The 27,072-nt window shown below is 46.4% G+C and overlaps 1 protein-coding gene across 2 annotated transcripts in view; it reads right to left on the bottom strand.

Moving 5' to 3' along the window:
* Window positions 1-27,072, bottom strand: part of RhoGEF3 (Rho guanine nucleotide exchange factor 3) — a 439,898-nt gene that overhangs the window by 101,668 nt on the left and 311,158 nt on the right. For both annotated transcript variants that reach the window (XM_037429583.2, XM_075887586.1), the window contains exon 3: window positions 5,611-5,694. In XM_037429583.2, coding sequence (XP_037285480.2) covers window positions 5,611-5,694 — 84 coding nt within the window. The remainder of the gene's footprint in view (window positions 1-5,610; window positions 5,695-27,072) is intronic.

The raw sequence follows: 27,072 nt of genomic DNA, 5'->3' as shown, positions 1-27,072 counted from the left end.
GGAGTAACAGTATATGTAGACACACAAAAGGCCCAATTAGCTAAACATGCAAACCTCAAGAATATCGCTTGAGCCGTTCTATTTCCCTCGTCCCTGTTTGCTAGCACAATCATATTACTTGATTGTAAGACTAGTCTCGGTCTCGATGGCAAGTCGACCCCCATAACTTCGTATTTCCAATTTCGGTAAAGTAGGGCGACTATATAAAATCGTGTCAGTACAGTTCATGGCGACTGCGTCTCTCATTATTATATGGTGGTTTCGGGACTTTAAACCCCACATATCGTATCACGAGTTCATGACGACTACAACGGATACGGTATTTACGTACTTACCGCAGACGGTGTAAGCGGCACCGTTCAAAGGCTCTGATACTTTCCACAACCCTGCCCTCACGTTTAAAACTTTCGTCCGTCACTGCACGGCCGCAATAAAAACCGGCGCAGACACGCCCCAATGATTCTTTCAGTGGCGTGCGTGACCTCCATTCGCGTCGAGAGCGCTCTCGTTCCGTCTGTATTGATTTAAAGCCGGAAACCGTACTCCAACCGCCATACAAGCCACACAAAAAGATAAAGAAAACGAAGGGAAAAAAAGTTACGTAAAGTGAAGGCCTCAAGTTCGACCCAGTCGTTTCGGGCAGGTCTGTTCTTCGCAAACCACAAAACCACGTCGCCCAGACGACGGACGGCGCGCCGCGCACACGTTCTCGAATCACGACTCCCCGCGAGGGAAATTGAAGGCCCGCCTCCAGACGGCGCTATCGAGCCATCGCCGATTTCGGAGCACGTGTTCCTTACGCGATGCTGCGCGCAGCTGTTTATAAACCCCGGGATGGGTAACTCGGTTAGGGACTAAGTGGGCAGAACGACCGGTTGTACATGATTGACTGACTGAATGAACGAACGAATAAATGAAAGACGAGTGACAGCTAGAGCGTGAATAACGAATGACAGACGAAGAAATGGCGTGATAGCACGTTTCCAGTCTACGAATGAACAAATGAAGGAAATAAGGAAGGGGCTATATAAGTGAATAGATAGACGAATGAACTGAAACTATGAATGAACCCTTGGCGCACACCTGAAACTAAGAAACGAAGAACAGCTGCATGCAGCGTTGTCTATACAAGGCTTAAGGTATACTTCAATGCCGTAGGTTCAGGTGAAAGAAGATGCAAGCAAAAAAAGAAAGATAAGAAATGAATGAAAGAAAGAAAAAGGTAGTACGGCTAGCCACAATATTCGCCACGCACGGCTCTGCGTGCGGCAGTTTAGGCAAAGTTCCCCAGCTTCCTGCAGAATACACGCTCGCTGCGCTATATATATATATATATATATATATATATATATATATATATATATATATATATATATATATATATATATATATATATATATATATATATATATATATACACGCGTGCCGGCGGACATACCGGAAGTCTCGCAGTCTCCACCGTCGTCGCGCAACGATCATAGCTATCCATTCCCCACTTCCCGTTTCCCGAAACTTTCCCTCCGAGAGCCTTGCGTCTATTGCGAAACTGACGCCGCTTTACCCCTAATTTGCATATCGCAATTCCCTCGCACCCGTTAGGACACCGAGAGAAAGGGTTTATAGATGCGAGTCGGTCGCGAGGAGAAAATGATAAAGGTAAGCTTTTTTTTTTTCTGAGAATTGAAAACTCGCGGCCATAATAACGAGAGCAGGTTCCTTATATAGAATGCAGCCTCCCGATGCTTGCCCTCCTCGAGGCAACAAAAGCTTCGAAACCGCCTGCAGCCGCATGCCTGGAGCGCAATTCCGACGCTTATGTCTCGCGCGCCGCCGCTCTGCGCGAGAAACGCGATAGCGATGCGGGCGAAGAAACGCTTTCGCTAACGGAATTAAGGAGCCGTGCCCGCTGCACCCGGAGAGGTTGGTGGGGCGGAGGTTCGCATATTGAACGAGAGTTTCGCAACGAAGTTCTTCAGCGGCTATTATAGCGCCTGCGGAGAGCGAAAAAAAAAAGAAAGTTTCTGTGAACACGTGTACGCTGAGTGCTTGTCCAACGCGGCAGCTAGGTAACGGTATTTCGAAACATCACCGAAATGAACTGAGATAGAAAGGAAGGGTGACGGAATACATGATTAACGTTACTAAGCAGAGTGTATATATTGTTGCGAGCTCTCGTGTAGCTCCTCTCTCGTGTTTAAACGAGAGAGAGAGAAAGAAAGTGATAAATAGCACGATATATGTTAATCATGTATTGCGTCAACATTCCTTTTTTCTTCTAGGCACCGCTAAGCTCTGGTCGACGGCCACTGTAGCAGTTGAATTACTAATTAATGACCTAAATATTCATTACTGTGCTCATTAAAATCAAATATTTAAATTATTTATAATCTCCGCCCAAATGTCACTGAACTTAGACAACGTATGCACGATTGAAGGAACCTAAGCCACTCGTAGAACGGTTTATGGTTAACGGGAATGCGGGGCTGACGGCCGGGGAAGGAGGTGTGAGAGAGAAAAGCGAGAAATAAAAAGAAAAGGAAGAACGTAGCAAAAGTACGTTCGCGTGCAAGTGTTAGACAAAACCGAGATGTCCCCGGTGCAGGCCTTTTCTATCACTGTGCAGTCGGAGAGCGGAAGAGGATCACTCGTTTTTTAGGGGCGAAGCTCATTATGGCGGCTTGTGCGTCCCCCGTTGTCGTAGTGCGTAACCTGTGGCACATACCCGCATATACCAGTGGCACATACCCACCCTCGGGCACTTATGCGCACTTTCACATATTGCGAAAAACGTAGCACGGCGTCGTTACCAAGCTCTCGGTGTTAACGAAGCTCTGACAGCAGAAGTGTGGTACATACTCTCGTTTAGTCCTTGGATTGTCCGTTGGATGGCGGTACTTGTGTATGATGATTATATTATAAAAAGAAGCGAGGTGACGGTACTTGACGTGTTCACTAGATGGACAAACGCGCGGACGCACAGAGACAGACACATAGATAGACGGACGGACGCACAGGCAGACGCACGTACGCGCGGATTGATGAACGGACGGACGGACACACGAACGGGCGCACGTGCGGACGGACGCACGGACGGCAACACGGGCGGATTGACGGACACTTCGCCCCACTCATCATCCTTCATTCCGTGGATATGCTGTGATTTTGTTCTTATTTTACGTGTCATCAACGGATTTCTCAAAGGAAATCAAACATTCACCGCGCCGTGCGAGTGATCAGGCACGCACGAACAACGCTCATACAGACGCACCCGATGGAGGCCTATGAAGACCATCTAAGCTCCAAAGAGGGGTCGAGAGCGCGTGCATGATTGTGTTGAGTGTGTCTGTGTGAGAGAAAGAGAGAGAAGAAGCTGGTGAGGGCAAAGGTTGAATGGCTCAACAGAGGCGGGATTAATGCGGCAACACGACGGCAGTAACGAGACGATTGAGCTCGATATTCACGGAATGCACTTTCCTTCCCCACCAACGGAAAGATAAACGAGGCGTCTTCCACTGAATCGTATACAGTCGACCACGAGCTATGGGGGCGTATTGTTGAGGCCTTTTAGTCCTGGGGTATTTTTTTTTTGCTTTTTGCTTTATCTCAACCTTCACTTTACGTGATTCCCCACATTTCTGTCACAGCACTCACCTGAATCCGAGTGGAGCTGACGAGAATTTAAGGACGTCGAGGAGAGCGCAATGGCACCCACGAGAGGGCACCACAGCACGGAAGCGACAGCGCAAACAAGGATAAACGGCCTGCTGTTGTTTCTGGAAACAAACGCAACGACGCTGCGTTGCAAATAGGTAGCTCCCGAATTCGGTGCCGCGAGACCGAGCGTGCGGGGAGATACTGTTACTGTATATTGTTGCGTCTACGAAAGGGGTTTATTCATGCAGACGCGACGTAACGGTAGACTCGAAGGTGTTGAACAAACGCGCACCGAAGACCTTTTTCACTAGCCGAAGTTTGTGCACAGTGAATGTACTCAGTATAACAGATACAGTATGCGGCTATATAAGTTGTCCAAACTAACGAATGCGCCCACTAGACGGCACAACACGAGGTCGAACCGCTCCCTACGTGGGACCAAGCAACACCTGAGGTGTAGGAATAAACGCTTTATTACGCGGAACCGAAAGAAAGCGTTCTTTCTTCACGCTATAGGTGCATAGGTGGATGTACCGGCCCAAATAGCTGCTGTTTGTAATGCAGCGGCCCATGCCCGAAAAAAAAAAGACAAAAATTGAAAGACGGCAGAAAAGAGGAAGACTAAAAGAAGAGGCATGTACTAATAGAAGGATAGCAAAAAAAAAAAACCCTCGTGCGACTAATCTGCGCACAAAAAAAAAAAAAACTTCAGCAGAATGCGATGGTGGAATTACTACAGGCGACAGCTGGGTGGCAACGACTAAGCTCGCTAAATTGGCCATGACTTGGTCCAGCGTACTTGGCAATAACGGTAGCGGGTTCGATTACCGGCCGAGGCGGCGTTCCCGACCGGGCAGCGCATCGTCGAGCACACCGTGCTTTGGTTTCAGGATACAATACTCCAGATTGCCGAAAACGATCGTAACACTTCTCATCTAGCTGCGATCGCATTACTTTGAGGCGGTACGACCAATTAACTACCACATGGGCCAAGCAATTAAGGAATGCGAGTAACGTTACGCCGGTGAGATGCGGGAGATATGCATGTATAATTAATAACGAATGGTACTATAGTTACACGTCATATGCAGGAAGCCTACGGGTGGCGCTACGGATAGTGGAATGTTCCGAATCAACGTTGGCTACCTTTCGCGGAACGCATCATAAGGGACACTGAGGTAAAAAAAAAAAAAAAAACGATCTCTTTAGTACTAATAAAGAGCTAAGACGAGACCTAAGAAATTGCTCACAGTAAATAAATACCAAAATCACAAGTTTTTCCGTGAGGAGGACACCTGATAAGCGAGAGAGCATGGATAAAGAGAACGTCACGTTGGTTCTGGCACCGCGTTGAAACTCCCGCGCTAGGTCGATGTGACGTGACGAGTTTTGAGGACCTCCTAAAGTGCTTTCATAGTCCTTAATAAGTAGAAATGAAGTACAGCGTCTTCTCAAAAAACCAAAGACTAGACGCGCCAATTTCGTGCGAACCTTCTATAGAGCGAATCCTGGCAATGCACCAAGGAAAAAAAAAAATCTACCCTATTACATTGATGTTCACAAGCAAAAACTTCAGTGTGAGACTTAATAATGAAACTTCGACTGTCGATTACTATTCTGTTATATATTCGGAAGACCCGAAGTCTTGTGGTAATCGGTTTCATGCGAAGCAGTCAGCGAGCGGTTGTCTTGGCTGCATTTTTTTTTTTTGCTTTCAGCCAAGCGTCGCGAGATGGATTGGCGTGTTCTTTAAAGCGTAGTAGTTGTGCGCGTAAGTCTAATTTGATTACCCGTTTCCCCTTGATGATCCTTTAAGATATCTGCACACACGAAACGAAATTAGATTTCGCACTGGAAAATATTTTCTATCGGCGGGTAGTGGAGATCACACCTCATGCAGGTCACAGCCACTGAGCTGTCGCGTGGAGACGGTTGCATATAGGTAACGTAATTTACCTGTATACCGGAGGATGTCCCGGTTGTATAGCCTTTCGGTTCAGTGGGTACGTCCGCGGGTATCAAGCCTTTGGCCCATGAGTCCTGCGAGGAAAAAATGATTAAAGTCACCACTTTCTCGAAACACTGAAAAAGTTATTCGGAACAAAATGGCGACACTAGGCAATGAAGTCACCGAGTCGACATCGCGGCATCTTGTAATAACGCCACGATCAGCCATTGATTGATTGATATGTGTGGTTTAACGTCCCAAATCCATTATATGGTTATGGCCACGATCAGCCATTGCACAGAAACTATCACTCGCGTTAAACCACGACCAACGCTCTGCAGCACGCGAAGGAGCTCACGGCGAAGCTCGATCCGGTGTGCGGCGTGACCACCTTTATTGCGCATGCGCAACAGCTGGCCCAAGCAGTGCCAAAACGCGCCCACGCGATAGCGCGTTCCAGCCTGTGAAAGGGGCTGGGTAAGACGCTATGGCCTCTCTCCCCTTACACTCTCTCAGCAATCATGTGATGGCGTCGAGGAATGGGAATTCTGCAGACGCGCGATGAAACCATACAGTGAATTCATAGTGAGAGCCACTTGGAAGGACGCGTTAACATCGGGAAAAATGCCCGTGATAAACGGAACTTTCAGGTCGACCCATGCACTGCTTCGCATGCTCCTTTTAAGATGGTGTGATTTTTAACGTCAAAAAGATCGACCGTAAGCTCTAGGTCAATGTTTTGTTACAGCTGCCCGGCCGCGGTGGTCTAGTGGCTAACTAACGTGGTTGCTTGGGCGAGTTTGTACGACATAATTCACATAAAAAACAGCGCCAATAACGAGGGACAAGAGAAAGAAGGAGACAGACAGCGGCACTGACTTACAACAAGATTTATTTGCTAGAACCGCACAATATATACTTGGGCAGTATCTGACAAGAAAAGAGAAAAATACATAACAAAGAAAACAGAATCCACCTAACAACCACGTAATCATCGCCACAACGCACCTTGAACAACACGTGTGCTAACGTTACGAAGAAAATGTATTTCTTTTTGCGATAGCGCAATCCTTCTTTCTCTTGTCCCTCGTTATTGGCGCTGTTTTTTTATGTGAACTAGTGGCTAACGCACTCGGCTGCTGGCGCGCAGGTCGCGGGATCAAATCCCGGCTGCGGCGGCTGCATTTCCGATGGAGGCGGAAATGTCGTAGGCCCGTGTGCTCAGATTTGGGTGAACGTTAAAGAACCCCAGGTGGTCAAAATTTCCGGAGCCCTCCACTACGGCGCCTCTCATAATCATATGGTGGTTTTGGGACGTTAAACCCCACAAATCAATCAATCAATGTTTTGTTACAGCTTCTTCTAGAGTTCTAAGATGCGATTGTCTACATGGACGCCAAAATTAAGTCCGTATTCCGTTGCTCCGCGGAGCTGCACACTATTATTAGAGTTATACTCCGAAGCGCAGCATCGTGAGTCCGAAGAGGGCTCTTGATGCGGCGCTATGGTCTCACCCTTACTGTCCCGTCGTGCGAGCAGCCCGCCGTGGGCTAGGGCAGCACGCCTTCAGGGTTTCACAATAAAGTTTTCCCAAACCAAACCAAACCGTTTTCCTCAAACTTACATTATACAATGAAAATATATTGCAAAAAATAAGCAAATGACACGAAAGTTTGTATTCGCAGGTCTGATATTCAACGAAAAAACAAACAAAAAACGATAGACTCAACTTCCTCCATAGACGTTTTTGGCTCTTTCATTTCCGCCACTGCTTTTATAATAACATTAACGTAAACATGTGCATCCTCTTGACGTTCGTTCTGTCACAGTAACGGTACAAATAAACGCTAATTGCACGAGTACGCCAACGCATTCGGGGCCCTGTCTTTGCTGGCACGCGCCCATGGTACGCACTTGTGGGGCTCTCCTTTAATAATAATGGCTCGCTGAACCATACGGGCGGCTAATACGCGACAGAACAAAATAAAGATTCATGAAAGAAAGGCTAGCGTATATCTCCGCGGGCACCAGCGAAAACTAATATTCATACGCGTTCACGAGAAAGTATACGGGCACGAAAACAAGAGATTGATGATGACAGCGCAAAGAAGACGAATTGCTGGTTCTGCGGGCAACCCTGTGCCCGACAGTGGCCGGTAGTAACGTGGCCTCCGCTGTTCGCACGCGCGAAACGGGAGAGGCACGCAGGCAGGCAACGCCAGGGGCCATTCGATCGGATCTCGCACGCATGCAGTGTTTCTTTGCGGCGTTGTCTTTGCGTGGTGCAGACGCAACAAAGGTATGAAAAAATAAAGGCGCAAGGGAAGAAAGGGCAAGGGAACGAACTTCGCGCAGGAAGGAAAAGCTCACGGCGCCAGCGGTAATTAATGACCCACGCATGCACGGCGCTAAAATCGAGCTTTCTTTCTTCCTTTCTTTTTCTTCCTCTCTTTCTTTCTTCCTTCTTTTCTTTCTTTCTTTCTTTTGCGTATGAGACGAGATGCTAGAGGTTCTGTACTTTGTACGGTATGTGGGTACAATTAAATCCCTTTACAAGCGGCATAGTCTGGGTAACAATTATCATCTCTTATATGGCATGTCTGTATAAGCAGGCCACCTCTTTTGCACTTTCTGACCAACCCATATTTTACTGTAGGCCCACTGGTGTCTCTTATATATGTTTGTCTCTTATATCAGCTTCTCTTATAAAGGGCGTTCGTTTGTATAATAAGCAAATGAGTTTGCTGAATACCGGGTTAGCGGAAGATGGTATCGATATCTCGTCACGTTTCGTGCACACACAATTCAGGGATTCTTACGAATGGACTTCGGTATACAGCCATGCTGGGCTGTTCACTTTATCGTTTCCTTTTTTTTTACCAAACGAACAGCGCTACAGTAGACGGATACGCGTGAAAACAGTTGGGTTGGAAAATTCGACATTTCACGACCTTATTAAATCACTTCGCGATGTTAAAAAAAAGACATTCGTTTAACAGAGCAAGATGTAGGCGCCCGTTGCTACGTAAAATAGTCGTTTGGTTGTTTTCACCTGTCCTCTGGAAGAGAGTTTAAAAGGGTAACTTATTCGGTATACGAAGGACACTGTGTCGTCGTTCTGTTCTCGCACTATAACTATCGTCATGTCATACCAACTAGCCCAAGCTGCCACACTTCTATGTTCATAGACAGCTTGACGAGGCCAGTGAACCCTATACAAGGCAGGTGGGACAATGATAAAAATGTGTATAACAATAAAGACCATGAGCTAACATTACAATACCAAATACGGTGTAAGGAAAACATATATATACATTACTACGAAAGATCCTGATACCAGCATAGCACAGAAGATTACATGAACGCAAGCAAAAAGAAAAAAAGCAAGACAACGCAAAAGAAAAATCCAGCAATCATAACACCTTTATCGCCAAAAATGAAGTATCAAAAAATAAAAAGTAATGACGAAATATAAGGGAAGATATGCACAAATTTGTTCCTTGTGTATGTCCTGCATCATATAATGTACATCACATGTCAGACAAACAAAATTATACAGACACCATGTTTGCTATGTTTTTAATCATACAACCTATTCGGTTATATGATTACGGTTATATGGTACAAGTGGAAATTCGCAGATTAGACGGTTATTGGGAATACACGGCGTTAGGTCACCGACCCATTCTCGCCAACAACGTGCCAATCGCCAACACGAGCCAATTAAACGGTTAAGGATGCGACCCTTCGGAAGTTGCAAGTACAACCCTAAAACAATGCCCCAAGCTGAAAGATGCAAGAGGAATTGCGGGGGGACGTCTGCACCCCCGTATTCTAGAACGCGCATATACGCTGGGCGCTCACTCCTTGATTTGAGAATTTCGATTGCAGATCCGCTTTTCGGCAGGAATATGTCTGCAAAATATGAGCAATATGCCGGCGTCCTTTCGCGACGACTGCCGAGTCTTTTTCAGTCGGGCGCCGGCGCTGTGCTCAGCTCGCTAAAGTGAAGGGTGACCTTAGAGGCTTGTTTCAGATGTTTAGCAGTCTTCTCTCAAGAAGCCGCGCCCAATCCCCGTGGCTATTTGACGGCTATTTACAGGTGCCGAGCTCACTATAGTCTTCCACGTCGAACCGGAACGCGGGCTGTTAAGTCAAGGACAGAAAATTACGAAGCCGAACACTCGAGCCGACAGAGACGGCAACGCTGCCGTTTCCCGCGACTATGCGGGAACGCCCCGAGTTTGTTCAAACGAGCGCGCGGTAGGAGTTTTTTTAACGAGACAATTACCTCGATAACGAGTCATTTCCAGGCAGCGGAGAGTGGACTAAAGCCCGCCACTCGCCTAAACATTGCAAATAGAGTTTCGTGTGTCGGAAAACGGCGGAGGACACGCAAGTACACAGAAAGAGAGTAAATAAGAAGGAGAGAGAGAGAGCTCTTGTATCGGGCGACAAGCTAATAACTGCATGACTACATCCACAATTACTCTATAATGAAAGACACGGTGATCACATGTCCGCCTCGCTGGTGCATTGTCACGGTGCTCGGCTCCCGACACAAAAAGTCGCGGGTTCGATGCCGGCCGTCGCATTTCGATGGAGGCGAGATGCGAGAAGTCCCGTGTACTGCGCGTTGTGAGTGCACGTTAAAGAACACCAGATGATAGAAATTTTCGGAGTCCTCCACTAGGGCGTCTCTCATAATCCTGTCACGGTTTTGGGACGCGAAACCCCCGACGTTATTACAGCTAAAGCACCCGACAGCATAGACGGAAACGGGATAATCAAGACTGATTTCGAGGATAAATAAAGAAGCACGAGGCAGGCGCTCTCGTAACCACAGAATTTAGTTTCAAAGAGCGATTTCGCCAAGGCGATTTTACAAGCAATTTCAAATCCAGTTTCGAAACATCCAAATAACTGGCACTCTTGGGTCGAGTAGTCTAATGTTTACAGTGCAAAGTTCGCAAGGAGTAACAAATAAGAACCACTATTTTCACACGAAAAAAAAAGAAACAAAAAACCATCACATACGTGTTCAATAAATACTCGGCGTTATACTGCAAAAATAAAAACAAAGGTTGACACCAATTGAAGCCCCCGTACTTTGACAATTCAGCATACTTGTCATTTATCTTGTCTAAGGTCCCCTCCTCAATAACTTCGCGGTTTTTAGATTTCCATGAAAACTGCCATACGTCATGGTGTATGGAGATCACCAAAAAAAGGAGGCCGCGGAGGTGAAAGAATCAAGACGACAACGAGGTGCGCCAGTGCCGGCGGCCGCCTTGGAGTTGGACGTCTCTTGGTGTGGCACCCATGGACGTCCTGGGGAGCTATGCTTAATGTTGACATCATGTTTAAGGGCGTTGGCATCATGACGCCCTTAAGTACGTCGTGCACTAAACTCGCCTGCACATTTCTAGCGAAAAAAAGTGAGAAAATGAACCTAATCCTACAGTAACAGGACGCTTAAAAAACTTGACAAGCCTGAACTTGCATATAAACACGTTCAGATGTGTGATAATCATGCAGGAAATACGTGTCAACCTTCCAGGTGAGTTTAACAGGCAGCCGCAATACACCTAAGGGCTAACGTGATTTGACTTCAGTGCACATCCTTCAAGATGGGCGTCAAAAAGCGGATCTCCGGGGGCTGCATTCGTTGCGGTGAAGCGCAATCAGTCTCTCTCATTTGTGTCGACAGTTGTGAGAGCTTCGTCACGCCAAAATGACGTTGCGAAAGAAAACCCGGAAACAGCCGAGATCCAGACAATCAGGGTCGGCCGAAGTGGAGAGTCCTCAAGATGGACACACAAAGGACAGATCCCTGAACTGCCCATTCGGGTCTGGACGCTATTGCCACCAACAGAGGCCAACGCGCATGCCCTGAATGACATGGAAACTGCGGACGCGGTACGCTAACGAAATCAGACTTAGAAGACAGATGACCAATGTATCTAAGGAACAAAGGTGAGTCACTAAGTGTAAAAACGTTTATTCTACGATCAGTCACAAAATACACGGTGAGTATATAGCGCGTGAATACATCCAACGACAAGTTGCGAGATTATATATATATATATATATATATATATATATATATATATATATATATATATATATATATATATATATATATATATATATATATATATATATATATATATATATATATATATGCACGTTAGAAACCAAGATAAGTGCGCTTTACCTTACATGTGCAAACGCTGCGGTGAAGCCCGCTCTGACGAATGATCTTTGAATATGTCTTTCGATTGAATTTAACTGAATGGAATATTTTAAAACCGTGTTGCGGTAGTCCAAAAAAGTAGCGACAAAAAAAAACTTGAGAGGATTTGGTAACGCCCTACCCACAAAGGCAAATTGTGTCTTAAGATGAGCGTGTGAAATGGGGAATGAGAATTCATTTTACAAGTAATATTAACGGTGATGAGCCCACGTATTTGTATTTTACGAACTGCAGTATATAGAACAAAAACTTTTGAAGCTATAAATAAAAAAATAATCTGCAGAAGTGAGTACGGAGACGATTAAGATTTTGCTGAGGCACTTTGATATCGAAAAGCATGTGTTCCCGCCGTGTATCTTAGCCAGTTCACAACACAAATGATAAAGAATGAAAAAGAAACGATCATACACAGAACAAAAAGCAAATTGTGCTTCTATTCATGCGGATATCTCTACTGCCACAATATAATCATAGTGGACAGAATTCTGGAGAAAAATAAACGAACAAAATTTACAGGGATAAAATCAATTTTTTTCAAAGTGAGTACGTAAAGCAGGCGGCCTCTAACAAATGAACGAACAACAAACAAACAAGAAAAAAAATCATCAACGACTTCATGTGTCCCGCGATAAAACAAAGCGTATCAAAAGTTAATTATGCCTGGTATCACGTCGACGTAGGGCCACCGCGTGCCTTTTTGTGTGTTTCTGCAGAATTTTCGAAAGCGTCACGCAGTTGGTGACAGAAATATCGCGAAAAATGCAAGGAAGACCCGACAGGTGTCAAGAGCGGGTCCACCACGCCTAGGGGTCTGACATACGCGGACGTATACACATTGCCAAATCTGACTACATGACGGAAGCAGGACATCGAGGGAGGAGGAGTGAAAAGAAAAGGAGAAAAGAAAATGATGGACCGATGCAGATAGGCTTCTAGATCGTATGAAATAAGACGCAGTAGAGTTGTTTGAATAACTCGAGCAAGGGAGAGAAAATAATTTTCCAGTAAACAACGCAAAAGGAGCGACTTTCGCAAGCGCACATTTGCAGGCGAGAAGAAAGCGATGCAACATTCACAATCACACACCGAGGGATGGGAAAGTTGCGATGCACCAACGGAACCAAGAAAAAGAACAACAAACAAAAGTAGGGCGAAGACGATACACTTTTTTTGTTTCTATCTCCAAGCAAGCAGCGCCCTTTGGCGCCATCGATTATTCTTCTTGCTTGGCAGCACACCGCGGAAAGGCCTAGCTCGTCCCTGCATCGCGGGGCCGAATAGCGAAACCCCGCCACAACCAACGCGTCCACCGCCCACGCGAAGCGGCCCAAATGTGCCATCGAAATGGCTCCGGCAAAAGAAAAATCTCTTTCGCGGGCGATTTGTACGCTTCCGCCTTTCATCCCTGCATATGCGCGGGGCTTCGGTGCCAGCTTTTAATGGTACAAAAACAATAATAAATCAGAGAAATGAACACAACGACGTCGAAGAACTAGACATCACTACAGTCTCGCCGGCACGGGACTCAGTTGCCCAACGCAACAGAGCCTTCTGCACCCCTGCTTTTCACTCAGGCAGCGGCATCTCATTTTGAGAGCTTCGGCGCAATGTTTTGTGCGTTTTTGTCTAAAACCCCGAGAGGACGACTGGAAAAGTAGGAACGGTCTGAAAGCGAAGCAGCGAGCGAACGTGAGAACGAACAGACAGCCGCTCAGACCATCGGAATGATCTCGTTTTCGTCTAGGCGAATAAGCAGCAGCAGCAACAGCAGACGAGGACCCCTTAAGCGCGTTTGCTGCGTACGGGGCAGCACACGTGTATAGCAGCGCACGGACGAGAACAAGCTATACGGCAATGTCCGCCGGAAGCGTGCTGATGAGATTGCGTACTAGACAGCCCGACGTATAGTCTGGATGTATGTGAAAGACCTCAATGCGCTCTATCTACACAACACTCAACTGTTTCTTTTCTTCACCTCGCGCTGTATATAACATTCGTATGTCGGGAACAGCCACGGCATTCTGTATGGAGACGCGAAACTGATTTTCTGAAATGAGTAAACTATGCAGGAAGAGATAATGAGAGTATACAGTTATATTAATGCGTGCTGCACTACACTGCAGTAGCGGTTTATCATGGCTCGTACTCAGCTTATCCAGCCTGCTTTGTACATAGAAATGTGCGGATCCAACTCTAGAGATAAGTGTAAATTTAGGGGCTCGTTTTCTTCGTTAGGCACTATATACACGAAAACTAACAGACAAAGAATAGTACAGGGGTTGTTATCAGAAGTAAAATATTTTAAATTCTAAGAAATGAAAGTGGACGAAAAGGTAACTTGGCGCAAGCATGTGCCCAAACCATCGATATTTATACTGAACGCCACAAGACACAAAAATGCAAAGTGGGGACAGTGTTACGCATGAGTTTTTTTCCACGTTCGTTGTTGTGTCTCGGGTCGGCTTTTCAGAGCAACACACGCAGAGGAATTTCATAGTGCTCACCTCGACTTCAGAAAAGAGAGCCAGGAAGAAAACAAAGCAGAGAGGATAGCCAAGGACAAGCCCGGTCGGCTACTCCTCACTTGAGTGAACGGAAAGAGGCCATTTACACGCAAGAAATGATGATAAAAATCGCTTCTAAGAAAAAAAATATAGAAAGATGCCGTTAATACGAACACACAAGAGCGTAAGATAAAGGTTTACAACGCTTTGGTACAGTTCCGCGGCCTTTATGAGCAGTAAGCCTTTCGCGGCTTTGTGCAGGCAACAATGGTTCCGGCGGAAGTGCCAGGAACACATTCCCCCGAGAGCGTTCTTTCAGCCAAGCGGTGGAGTCTAGCATTCAGAGACCACCCCCGAGTTCGAAAGACCAACAGTGTCACGCTGAATAAACCTTTCTGGACTAATTACAAGTTGTAACAGCTGCGTGTCGTTATAAATTAACTATACTAGAAGAGTGTCTTTTTTTTTAAAGATAAATATGATTCCGAGACATGCACTGCATATTCCTTCCCGCCAGGCCGCTATGTGAGCTTCTAACAAGCCTGTTTCCGATCCTGCCATGTTGCGTTTACATGTCGCGAACATTTGGTGTGCACGTAGCAATTCTGAAAACTCTCCAGCGGCATTTGTTGCCGACTCATGATGATCACTTCTAAACAATGTATGACACTATTGATAAGAATAATCAGAAGACAGGAAAATGACCGCTGCGCGAAATGCTGCGTTCGCTCAATAAACATAAGGGTACCTTAGTAGCGGCGGTTTACCGAACGGTATACGTACGAAATATGTCGTAACGCCGTAGTTAGCCAATGACCGTCTCGAGGCGTTTCTGTACGCGTCGATGTACTGGTGCAGCCAAGACGCATTCGGGTGTTTCTCCATTTAACGCACAACGGTAATACTCTATAGCGTAAACGGTACATTATTACCACCACTACTAAAACACGTTAGTGTCAGGCGTAAAAGAACCGGGCCGTAAGGAGTCACTCGACCCGCACGCAAGGTTGCTGCGTTTGGTCAAGCCAAACTGGAAGCGATAACCGGGAGAAATCGCTTCACGCCGTGGAAAAAAAGGGAGAAGAAACAGAGAAAAGGAGTGCGTGTAAAGAAGGGCGAGAGGGAACAAGCGGCAACGTCGAACACAACAGTTTAATGTAATCAGTTCCGTTGTCCCCTCGGCGCTGCGCTGTGCTTCATATCGGGCTGCAGAAATGAGGCGCCTTCTTCTAACCACCACTCTTCCCGCCCCCCCCCCCGCCCCCTTTACCGTTGTCCCTGCAAATACGCAAGGAGTTTTGAAAAAATAAGTAAAAAACAAAGAGAGAGAGAGAGAAAAGACTGACGAATTGCAGTGCCTGGCTCTCGAAGCGTATGTCGTAAGCTTCCTCGCTCTCTCTCTTTTTCTTTCTTCTCACTCTTTTATTTTCCTTTTCTTTTGAAGTTTCAAGCTTAAGCAGAAATTATGGCAGCGCCCACTTCAAGCCGCCAAACTTTCGAGACCCGGGGGAAGGAAGTTTCCTGTTCTGGTACGAACAAAAGGCGAGTAAGGAGCGCCAGCGGTTCGGCAAACACAACGGGATAAAATGAGCCAGACGCCGTGTTTCGGCAGATAAGAGGCGCCGCGCCAAGGCAGCAACGAAGAGCAAAGAAAACGCTCCAGTGAGTGGGCGTTCTGAGCGGCTGCCGTTTTCGCTGCTCCAACGCCGCCAGCGCAAACGTTTGCACCGCGCTCGTGACCCCTCTGTAATTTTGATCGGGCTCCTGTGTAAGATCGAAAGAGCATTTAGCCTACAATTGACCTCTTCCACTATACCCGTGCACTAGTAAAAGAAACGAAACAAAAACACCCACCATGACACAAAACACGAACTACTAATCCATTCAGTCAGGCGACACACCCATACGTAGGCAGAAATAACGCAACGATCGGAACCGTCATGGCCGTGTGCCCGGTGTTATCTGTCGCAAACACAGGCACCGATACAGCTCCTGCGTCGATGCAGCGGTCGCTACGTCAGGAGAGCATGGAGAGACCAAAGGGAACACCACAACCATACACAAGAACGCAACTGAATTCCAGTACAGGTTGATTTTCGCTTGGTCGACGGAAGTTGCGCACGTGTCGAAGTCCACCTCGAAGGCAGCTCAACTCTCCAACCTATCTTCCATATTCTGTTCTCACCCTTTTCTGCGTTGCTATGCGCTACGTACGGTTCCTTACAAGCTCATCTTCTGTTTTCACCCTTTTCTGCGCTGCTGTACGCCACGCTTTCTTTCAAGCAGCAGAAGATTACACCACATTTGCTTTCTTCTTAACGCTAACACCAACGTCATCCACTTGCGTAGTCAAACACCCTTTGTTTCCCGGAAACGTTAAGCACTGTCAACCATCCATAACTCCACTAACATGCAGCCATATTCCTCACGCGCGTTCCTTTCAGCTAACCTGATGAACGCTAAAGGCTTTCCAGTGCCTCGCGGGGCACCAGCACGACGGCGAAGGGCAAAAAAACGTAAGCGCTCGAATCACCGGCACGATTACAGAGGAGTGGCTGCTTGTGAAGTGAGAGGCCTTCCGCTACTCTCGCTGTCAATGCGCTCAGAACAAACATAAATGGGAGAACTCAGTGTATATTCGCCCCGCCACGGTGGTCTATCAAGGTACTCGGCTGCTGGCCTGCAGGTCGCGGGATCGAATCCCGACTGCGGCAGCTGCATTTCCGGTGGAGGCGGAAATGTTGTAGACCGGTGTGCTCAGATTTGGGTGCACGTTAAAGAACCCCAGGTGGTCAAAATTTACTGAGCCCTCCACTACGGCGTCTCTCACAATCATATGGGGGTTTTGGGACGTTAAACCTCATAAATGAATCAACTCAGTGTATATTCGTAGCGTCATACCAAATGATGATCAGCGTCAGCAGGGCGTATAAGTAGGGTGGATACTGTATAAAACACTGGCGTTCGATTGGAGTGACTTTCATGCAGCTCTCCCCCTTTCCATCAATCGTCATAATCTTTAAATTTTCTCCCAAGCACGGCGATTTCAACGCTTAGAAACCAGCCCGACAATGACGATTAGGACACTATTTCTTTAACTCGATCACGTTATCAGAACAAACAACGCACACGTGTCCCACATAACACGTACAAAAAAAAAAGAATAAAAAGGCCCCCGCATGCGAGGAAAGAAGTGGAAGAGAGTTCGTGATCCAAAACATAAGCTAGATGCGCATTCAGAAGACAAACAAACAAGAAAGATAGAGCTAACAAAGCTTAAAAAAATGCAAAAGAACATCGCTCCTCCGAAACGCTCCAATCCCGGAGAATGCGCGGGGGCAGCCAGCGCGGCGACGACAAATTCGGCCATTCCCGTAACGGTACTCCATCCCGGCATAGCGAAAAAAAAAAAAAAAATTCGGAACGACGCCCACGCGGGGCCAGAGTGCAGGGCGCCGCCACGACGTCATCCTCTTCACTTCTTCCTCCTCTCTCTCAAACACGCTCTCGCCTCTAGCACCAAAGGCCATTTATCTCACGGAACAAGGTGGCAGGCCGATGGAATAAACGGCACCCACGCCGAAGCCGCCCATAGAACGCAGAGCGCGGCCGATACGCACAAACTGTTTCTTCTTTTTTTAATACGTTGCACACTTTCCCGTTTTTTCGTTTCCTGGTTCTTCTTTCCATCGGGAAAAAAAAATGAAGTCGAGGAATAAAGGGCTTACTTCACGATGCCTCCGCCAGACGAGCTTCCACTCAGTCTTTCACGAGGGCTCCGTCGGGACGGCCTCTTCGCGCGGGCACAAATACTTACTTATACGAGAGCCCGCAGCACCGACACTCGATATTGAGCCTGGCTGATGCAGTTCAAGAGTATATGGGAGCACTCGCCGGGCTCCGTGCATAAAGGAAAAAAAAAAAAAGCCGTAATGGCGAACTGCAAGACGCGCTGCGTTCCAGGCGGATGCATTCTTTGCGACGTGGAAATAACGACCTCGCCTTATACCATTTAAAGGTACGCTCAAGAGAAGCCGCAGACCCCGATTATCTGGAATGTCAAAATACGGCTATCCTTACTTATGGGCTATCCTTACTTTATTTACAAGGCTATCCTTTCTTTACCTCATTTTATTTTTCCACTCCGCTCCCATTGTAATGCGAGTGTCGTCACATTGGAGAACAAAAAAAAAAAAGACGTGGATGATCTCCCTGTATAGAAATCAGTATAACACGAAAATGAAACCTGTCTTTACACAGGTAGTTGAGCGTTTATTGTGCATTGTTTCAGAAACAGCAACAAATTGCAAAGTCAAATTAAGAACCGCAAGCAGCTCGAAACATGCAGCGCACACCTCAAGCAGAAAGTACGCACGAAATTAGCGTACACAGGAGGAGCGCGGACTAACGACTGTCACAGCTCAACATTTACAGCACCAAGTTTAAACAGAAAGACGCACGGAACAAGCGCACAAGTATTCACAGGACAAGCGCGAACAACTGTCTCAATTCTTCCTGCGTTGGGTGTCAGCAGCGCGCTCCTTTCGTAAACGCAGCCGTGGCAGCGTGCGAGATGACCTTGGTCATTTCCCAAGTTACGAGCCTGATAAGCTCGCGAAAGAGAGACTATATTCCGTGGGGGGGGGGGGGGGGCACTTCGTGGAGACGACGACCTTTAGAGCGCGTCAAATAGAAGCCTATCGCGCCATTCCGCCAGTGATAACGAAATGACGCCGAAGTTTCGAAGCTCTGAGGACTGTCTAACAGTGTATGGCGTATATAAATGGGTTGCCGTTAGCATTCCAGCTAACAAACGCGTTGTGGCGTAGTCGTTACAGCCGCAAGCTGAGATTCGGGAGCTTGCCGGTTCGGTTCCACGCGAGATGTTTGCCTTCTGTTTTTTTTTTTTTTGAATCTCTTAGTACATATATTTTTTTCAATTTTTCAACGCCACTTCCGAGACGGAAGTACGTCAGCGGAGTCGTGGTGGACCCCGGCATAAGACACTTTCGTGTTAAAAAAAAAAGTCATCCGACTTTTGCGAGTCCCGAGTTCAATCGTATACGACTCTCTTTAAAGACAGACATGAACTCCCTCTGGGAAACGTTATACTCTGGTTAAAGATTCATGAGACTCAAAAGAGAGTTAACGCGTCTGTATAAAAGGTCATTACCGTGGTGGCGATATCGAAATCACAGAAAAGATTAACGCAAACTCTCCCCCCCCCCCTTTTTTTTAAAGGTAGTGGCCGGTAATCGAACCCTCGCCAACGTGCTGAGTTAGACACAACTGGCGGTATAAGATACCACGGGGTGTAATCCACCCGGCCTTCCATTAAGCGGAATTACAATAGTCACATCCTATACAATCGAACCCGCCGCCTCGTGCGCATCTACAAGAACAGCTCGGAGTATCACTGTCACCGCGATGAAGTAAACAAAAAAATGAACATTCATTTCTCACACTATATACTTTGTTTTCATCTTTGAGTGCCACATTTCCGAAAACGTTTCCTTTTCTCCTCAAACATTGCTTTCCGCTCCAGGGCGCTCCAAGAGCGGTTGATATGATTCCTCGATTATTTCAGTGAAGTATATATAGTTCACAAGCGACACATGAAAACAGGACGAGCGGAGTGTTGTCGCGCTTTTTCTTTCTTTTTTTTTTTTGTTCTTGCCGAGTCGCGAGGCGGAATTTCTCGTATAGGCACCCGACAGTGGACCAGAGGGCGCGACGAAGCTTTTTGGGCCGCCTTAGCATTGTTGGTACCGAACACCAGGGATACCAAGAAAATGAAACTCTCGCTGAACACATTGAGACGCTGAAGTGTCAATGCCCTTTTTGGCGCGTTTTCAAAGAACGCTTCCTGGGCACTTACATAATCAGCCGTGACCCCCCTGCTCACAACTAAAGAAGAAAACATTATGCACGGGCAAATCCGATCTTTCTGCGTCTGTTCGCTAGGCTAGGCAATGGAAGACTCGGTTTTGCTGCGCGTACTCACTAGGCTGTGTGTTCAGGCGCGCTACCATTAGATCTCGTAAATTGCATTGCCGGGTGCCTATATCTAGCTCTTTCTTCATGAAGCAAGTGCGAATGTCAAAGCTTTCGGGCCAAGAAAAAAACATAAAAATAACAGCAGCAAAAGAAACAAAAAAAAAGGTATACTCGAAGTGTTTGTTCCCCTTTTCATCGACTTTCGCTTTCGGGTGCTCGATATTTGTTACAGCCATGAGCCCGTTTCCAGCTACGACGCGGACAGCGAGCTTTCGAGGGTTGCGCATCTATCTTCACGCCGAAAAGCGTGCGGGACTTTGGAGGCAGCTCGCTTTTATGACGTATACATTACAAGCCGGATGGAGGCGACAAAAAAACATACTTGATCGCTCCGTCATAGGAATCGCGTTCCCTTGCAGAATTAATTTGATGTACATTGATGTAAGAGAGTTTTTACTGTGTCCATTGGTGATTGACAGCTACAGCATCGCTTAACGATGATGCATCTATACGATGACACTTTAGTCATACATCCACATTCCAACCACTAAGGTTCAAAACTAACGATTGAACAAATCGTTGCGATCATAGATACTTGTAATAGCTGTATTGTACTTAACGGTGAGAACGGAACCATGGGAAAGCGACGTGACAGCGAGAAGAGCGTGGCTGACTGAACGTCGAACTTGGGCTAAGGTTGCCTGCTCGCGGCATGTTGCAGCACGGCCGGATAGATAGGTGCGCGAGCATTACGCAACGCACCTTTCTAGTCCGGCCATAGTTGGACTTATTGAACACTACAGCCCCACTGGAGGGAAACACAACGAGCGTCCTGTCTTCCCATTGGCCGGCCGCGATTATTCGCGAAACGAGCGTAAGTAAATAACGCGTACATACATCCAGGCGAGACAGGCGCGTTCTGGAGGTTGCAGAGCGTAGAGTTTCCTATGTTGCAGAGCTATATATGTTTGGTATGAAAGTATGGATGGCTGCTATGAGAGACATCGACGCTCGTGGTAAGGGCACCACCTGGCGGTGTGTTAAGGCACTGACATAATTGCACATATGCTATTGGAAACGCACTGAATGGGATTAACGTTTATAAACGACGCGTTGAAGGAACTAAGCGCGGATGCCCCAGTTATGATGGATTACGGCACTTTACCGAGAACGCTGTGAGAGAACGGGTGTAGATGGAAAAGGCATATTTTTTTTTGAAGTGTGCAAAGTTTGTGATCGTGGAACTGTGAATAGCGTGCCCGACAATTGTCGTCGCGTACCTAGAGGTCATGGGTTGACTCCCATTGACGGAACTTTTTTCTTTGTATTCTGATCGTGCGTATTCTTTGACGTCATTACCGTGACGGAAATACGTCACTGAAGTTTTGGTGAATCTCGGCAAAAAAAGCTTCGCCGTTTCGACATGGATATCATCTGCTTGCCAAGGCTTTTGTAAACCCCGGGTTTATACAGGGCGGTGAGAGTAAGCGCCGAACAAGGGTAACCCATCGTACCAGACGTAGTTCCCTTTAGTTGAAAAAAACATTACGTACAACTACCATACAAAAGCGCACAGTCAGGACACTATGCTTGTTCAACTGCCTCGTTATAATTTGTAAAAACAGACGCGGATGGGGCTGGTGCGGTGCACTAATGTCGTAAAACTTATAATGCTGTATTCAAAAGAGAGAGAGAGAGAGAGAGAGAAATAGATAACAAAAATAAAGAATAGATACAGAACAAAAGAAGGAAAGAAAGAGACAAAGAAAGAAACTACTGGAACAATTTGAATTTGAGTGTGGCTCTTACCCTTATTGAATACACGGGTACGAACCACCCACAGAAAAAAAAATGAAAGAAAAGCAATGCGTCAGGCTCATGTACATTTGCTTCAAGGCTACCAGCAACAGTCATGTATGAAACGGAGACGACGTTCTGAAATTCACGAAGCTAGAAAGAATTAGAAAAAAAGAATTGCACAGAACTGAAACCACTACTAAAAAAAAAGCTGTTGGCATAAATTTAAGGGAATCGAGACAGGGACCCCAATCTTACGAAACAAGGCGCAGAAAGGAGCCGGTCGCAACAGTGATCGCTTGAATATTTCAGCGAGGCGATCTTCAGCGTGGAACGAGAGACGACTGCCAAGAACTTTCAGGGGTTTAAACGAAAAAAAGAAAACGAGAAAGAAATAGAGGCGGATGAGATTCGAGATGTTTGTTGCGCTCGGGACGAGAAATGAAAAGTAAATACGGGCGCCGCGGCGGCGATTTGCGCGACCGACGAATCTTTGATCCCTTGGCTCGGGTTCGCAAATAGGGACGACGAGACACGACGACGTTTGGTGTGTGTGCAGCCCGGTATCAAGCTTCGCAGTGATTCGATGCGCTTCGAAGAATGGCAACGACGTAACATACACAGACACATTATCTATCTATATATATATATATATATATATATATATATATATATATATACCTTAAAAGACAAGAAAAGAGCAGAGTGGATTAGGGAACTAACGGGGGTTAAGGATATCATAGCTGAAATCAAGAAGAAATGGACATGGGCAGGGCATGTAGCGCGTAGACAGGATAACCGCTGGTCGTTAAGGGTAACTGACTGGATCCCCAGAGAAGGCAAGCGGGTTAGGGGGAGACAGAAGGTTAGGTGGGCAGATGAGATTAAGAAACTTGCGGGTATAAATTGGCAGCAGCAAGCACAGGACTGGGTTAACTGGCGGAACATGGGAGAGGCCTTTGTCCTGCAGTGGACGTAGTCAGGCTGATGATGATGATGATGATATGTATCAAGGCGCTTGTGGGCATTGTCCCAGAAATTCAAAATTTAAAAACGGTTCCAAAGTCGTTTTCTTTGCTTAAGCCAGAAAGATACATTTCTCAAAAGACAAAAGTACGAGCGGTATAACGAAAGATGCGATATGCAATCGTCAGAACTGGTACAATAATTACTATCGGGAAAACCAATATGGCTGTATCTGCGATGATGGGAACACTGTAGATTACGGCAGAATTTATACGTGAACATAAGTAAGAAGGGGGAAAAACACTGAGATGTTTAAAATGTCGACCTCAAAATAAATACCAGCCAACTCGACATTTCAGATATGAATTAATGAACTGGAACAAAACCGCACTTGATCAATCAGACTTCATTCCCCTTTTTGGTGACTTGATACCCCTTTTCGGTGTTTCAAAGAGATCATCGCGAATTCGCGATGCATGCTTTGTGTGCCACAAGACTGGTTTAATTGATTGATATGTGGGGTTTAACGTCCCAAAACCCCTATATGATTATGAGAGACGCCGTAGTGGAGGGCTCCGGAAATTGAGGCCACCTGGGGTTCTTTAACGTGCACCCAAATCTGAGCACACAAGCCTACAACATTTCCGCCTCCATCGGAAATGCAGCCGCCGCAGCCGGAATTCGAACCCGCACCCTACGGGACAAGACTGGTTTAAAAAGTAATCCAGAAAGACTGTCAATCAATCAATCAATCAATCAATCAATCAATCAATCAACCAATCAATCAATCATGCAATCAATCATTCAAAACTACTTAGGAGCTCAGAGGAAGACATCAATGTAAAACTCCATTCGATTTATCACCCAAATAGCTAAGACTGCGAAGACAATAATGAATGACGAACGCGGAATAGATGATGATGATGATGATGATGATGATAGTGGTGGTGGTGGTCAGGCCATGTTTTTTTTTCGCATCTTGGCCGATGACAAAAATGAGGGGAAAAAATCCACCTAAAAAACACAGAACACAGGAACGGAAGCCATCTCCCAGTAACGACTCACACTCTGACCTTTTCAGCGGAGGGCAAATATATCTTTTCGTTTCTGGCCGTCACTGCTATGCTAGCCCAACACTCTTCAAGTGAGCCTCTGGCTGTCTTCTTGGGTAGAGGTCGCTGCTTCTAACCTCCCTCCAAATTCGACGTCATTCGATTATCAGTGCCACGCAAAAAAAAAAAGAAAAAAAAAGGCGCGCACAATGCGAGGCAAAACACGCGATGCGCGAAACCCACGGATGGACGCTCGGTCTGCGCATCATCACTGTTTTGCGAAAAAAAAATGAAGCACGACGATAGAAAACACAAGCAACGAAGAATACTAAACGAAACATGATATGCAAGTCTTGAAAAAAAAAAAACAACGGGGGCTAGAAAGCAACAACAGGGCGTGCCGCGGAACTGGCCCAGATGATGCTGTACTGCTGCGCATCTCCGAGCCCAAAGAAGAAGACGAGAAGGTACAAAGACAGCAAGGTCTGACAACACGAGCAAAACAAAGGGCGAGATAGAAGAAAGGCACCGGCAATTCTGTCAGTCGTTTCCTTCCTGCTGCTCTTACACTTCATCTGTTTGCGCGCTGTAAGCGTAAGAGAGTGTGTATACGTGCGCATGCGCGAACGTGTCAGTGTGTTTGTGCGCGCACGTGTGTCACGCCCATCCGTGGTTTCCCGCATGGAGAAGAAAGATAGCGCGCCGTGCAAGGTACACATGGAAAAGGGATGCGGGTAGCGACGAAAGTGCGAGAGAAAGGGAGCGAGGGAGGGCCGCCGGGTCGAGCCGTTAGGACGGCCCCGTCAGATAAAAAGGAGCTCGGCGGACTGGAGAGCTGCGACCTCATCAGGGAGGCACAGCGGAATAAGCTCGCGACCCAGAGCTCGAGACAGCAAGCCCGTTCGATTGAGAGCAGCAGGGCAGTGGGAATAGGCAGGGAAACGGAAAAGAAAATAACATAAATGAACGAAAGAGAAGGGCGCGAGGATAGACTGAATAAATAAACGGAAACGGAATACGAAGATGAGCAGAAGACGGGACGGTAGAAGTAGGACGACGACGACAGCTCCTCCCACGAGAGCCGCCGCGTCACGCGATGACTGCACTTGTGTGCCCCGAGAAAATATAAAGAAGACTCGAGCGAAGCCTAGGAATAAGAGGACACCATATACATAGCCCACTTCCAGCGTGCTATGTCTACACGGTGCCCCCTTGAGCCGGACAGCAGTGTCAGCGTTGAAACTATATCAGCCGCTTAGATTACCGGCAAAATTACGGCGAGTGTCAGCACGTATACCCTGCTTGCACATTGACATCAACAGATTCGTCACGCTGGTATGTCGCGTAGTTACAGAGCACCTCGTTTGCTTGAAAGCGGCACATGTGAAGGCAGTATTTTTATTGTTTTTTTTTTTGTTCTCCACTATACAAATATTTAATCAGAATGCCATGACAGTCAGGATGTTGCAGGCACGAACTCTACGCATACGTTTGCCGCAGCTACATTTATGTCGAAATGAAAAACTACGAAAAGTCGTAGTTATAGGATGTTCTAAGTCACAGCAAATTTGTAGCATATATTTTTTTAATTACAAGAATCGCGCGGAATTTGGCACATTCCTGAACGAACTTAAAAGGAAATATCGAAACTGAACGCGCCCGGCGCACAGAAAAGGCGGCCGCTTTGTTACGTCAGACAGGAACGACCCGCCACTAGACGAAATTCGCAAAGTAATCGAACCAAAGTGAAGAAAGGAAAAAAAAAAAGACACGACGAGTTGAACATAAGTTAGTCTCGTTACAACAATGCCCCATTCGAATCCCGGCCCATTCGAGGGCGGTATGCAAGAACCGTTATAGTAGCGATATTTGTGGACGGTCATGGATAAAGTCGAATTTTATCCATTGGGATAAACCCAATGGATCAACTTAAAAAAGAAATTGGCGAAACTTGAACTTAGCCGCGAAAGCCTTGAAACATCGGAACTAGACGATTCTTAATAGAAACTTATTTATTTATTTATTTATTTGTTTGTTTTCACATACTGCAGCCCAAGTTAGGCTGTCGCAGGAGTGGGGCTTTTTAACAGAATTTACAAACAGCTAGGCAATGCACCACTGGAATAGAAAAAAAAAGAACAGAAAAAAAACAGTAAATAACACTCTTAATGAAAAAAGCGCGATTCCATACCTTTATTCAAGAATTAATCTAAAGGCAATGATCTCGTTCACCCCTGCAAACAAAGTGTTCCATTTTTCTATATAGTGCGCGGAAATAAGCTGAATTTAAGTAAGTACAAGAACGGAATGGTGTCGGATTGAGTTTGTCGCTATTTCTCAAAGGGCTTCAGTTTATCGGGGGACAAATATTCGTTAGTTAATGTGTAGCGTGAGGTATTGACCAGAATATGTAGCAACTTTAGGCTTAGTTATAGTTATAGGTTCTTTCTATAAATCTTAGCTGGGAGATGCAAGTAGCTACTATGTGTGCTTTTATTTAGGTCGCAGCTACGCGTCAGCTATAGGTAATTCTAGGTTGTTCTTAAAAGTTAGTTCCCAGCGCAAACAGAGATGGAGTTAAACCGCACACAGTCACAAACCCGACACGGATGTCCACAGCCCCGACAAAAAAATTGGCAGCATATCCAAGGAGTGAATGACGGAGAGTGGGGTGAAGCATTCGTCCGTCCATTCGTTCTTGATTCCGTCCGTCCATGTGTCCATCTGCCCGTCCGTTTGTGCGTCTGTTCGTGCGTCCGTCCATGCGTCCGCCCATGCATCTCTCTGTGTGTCCGTTCGTCGATCTGCTAGTCAACACTTCAACTACCACCATCTCGCATCTTTTCATCATATATTGCCCATATAGAAGCACCGCCATCCAGCGGACATTCCAAGGAA

The sequence above is a fragment of the Rhipicephalus microplus genome, chromosome 1 (assembly GCF_043290135.1).
Source record: "Rhipicephalus microplus isolate Deutch F79 chromosome 1, USDA_Rmic, whole genome shotgun sequence".
NCBI lineage: Eukaryota > Metazoa > Arthropoda > Arachnida > Ixodida > Ixodidae > Rhipicephalus > Rhipicephalus microplus.
This window is presented reverse-complemented; position numbering and strand designations above follow the sequence as displayed.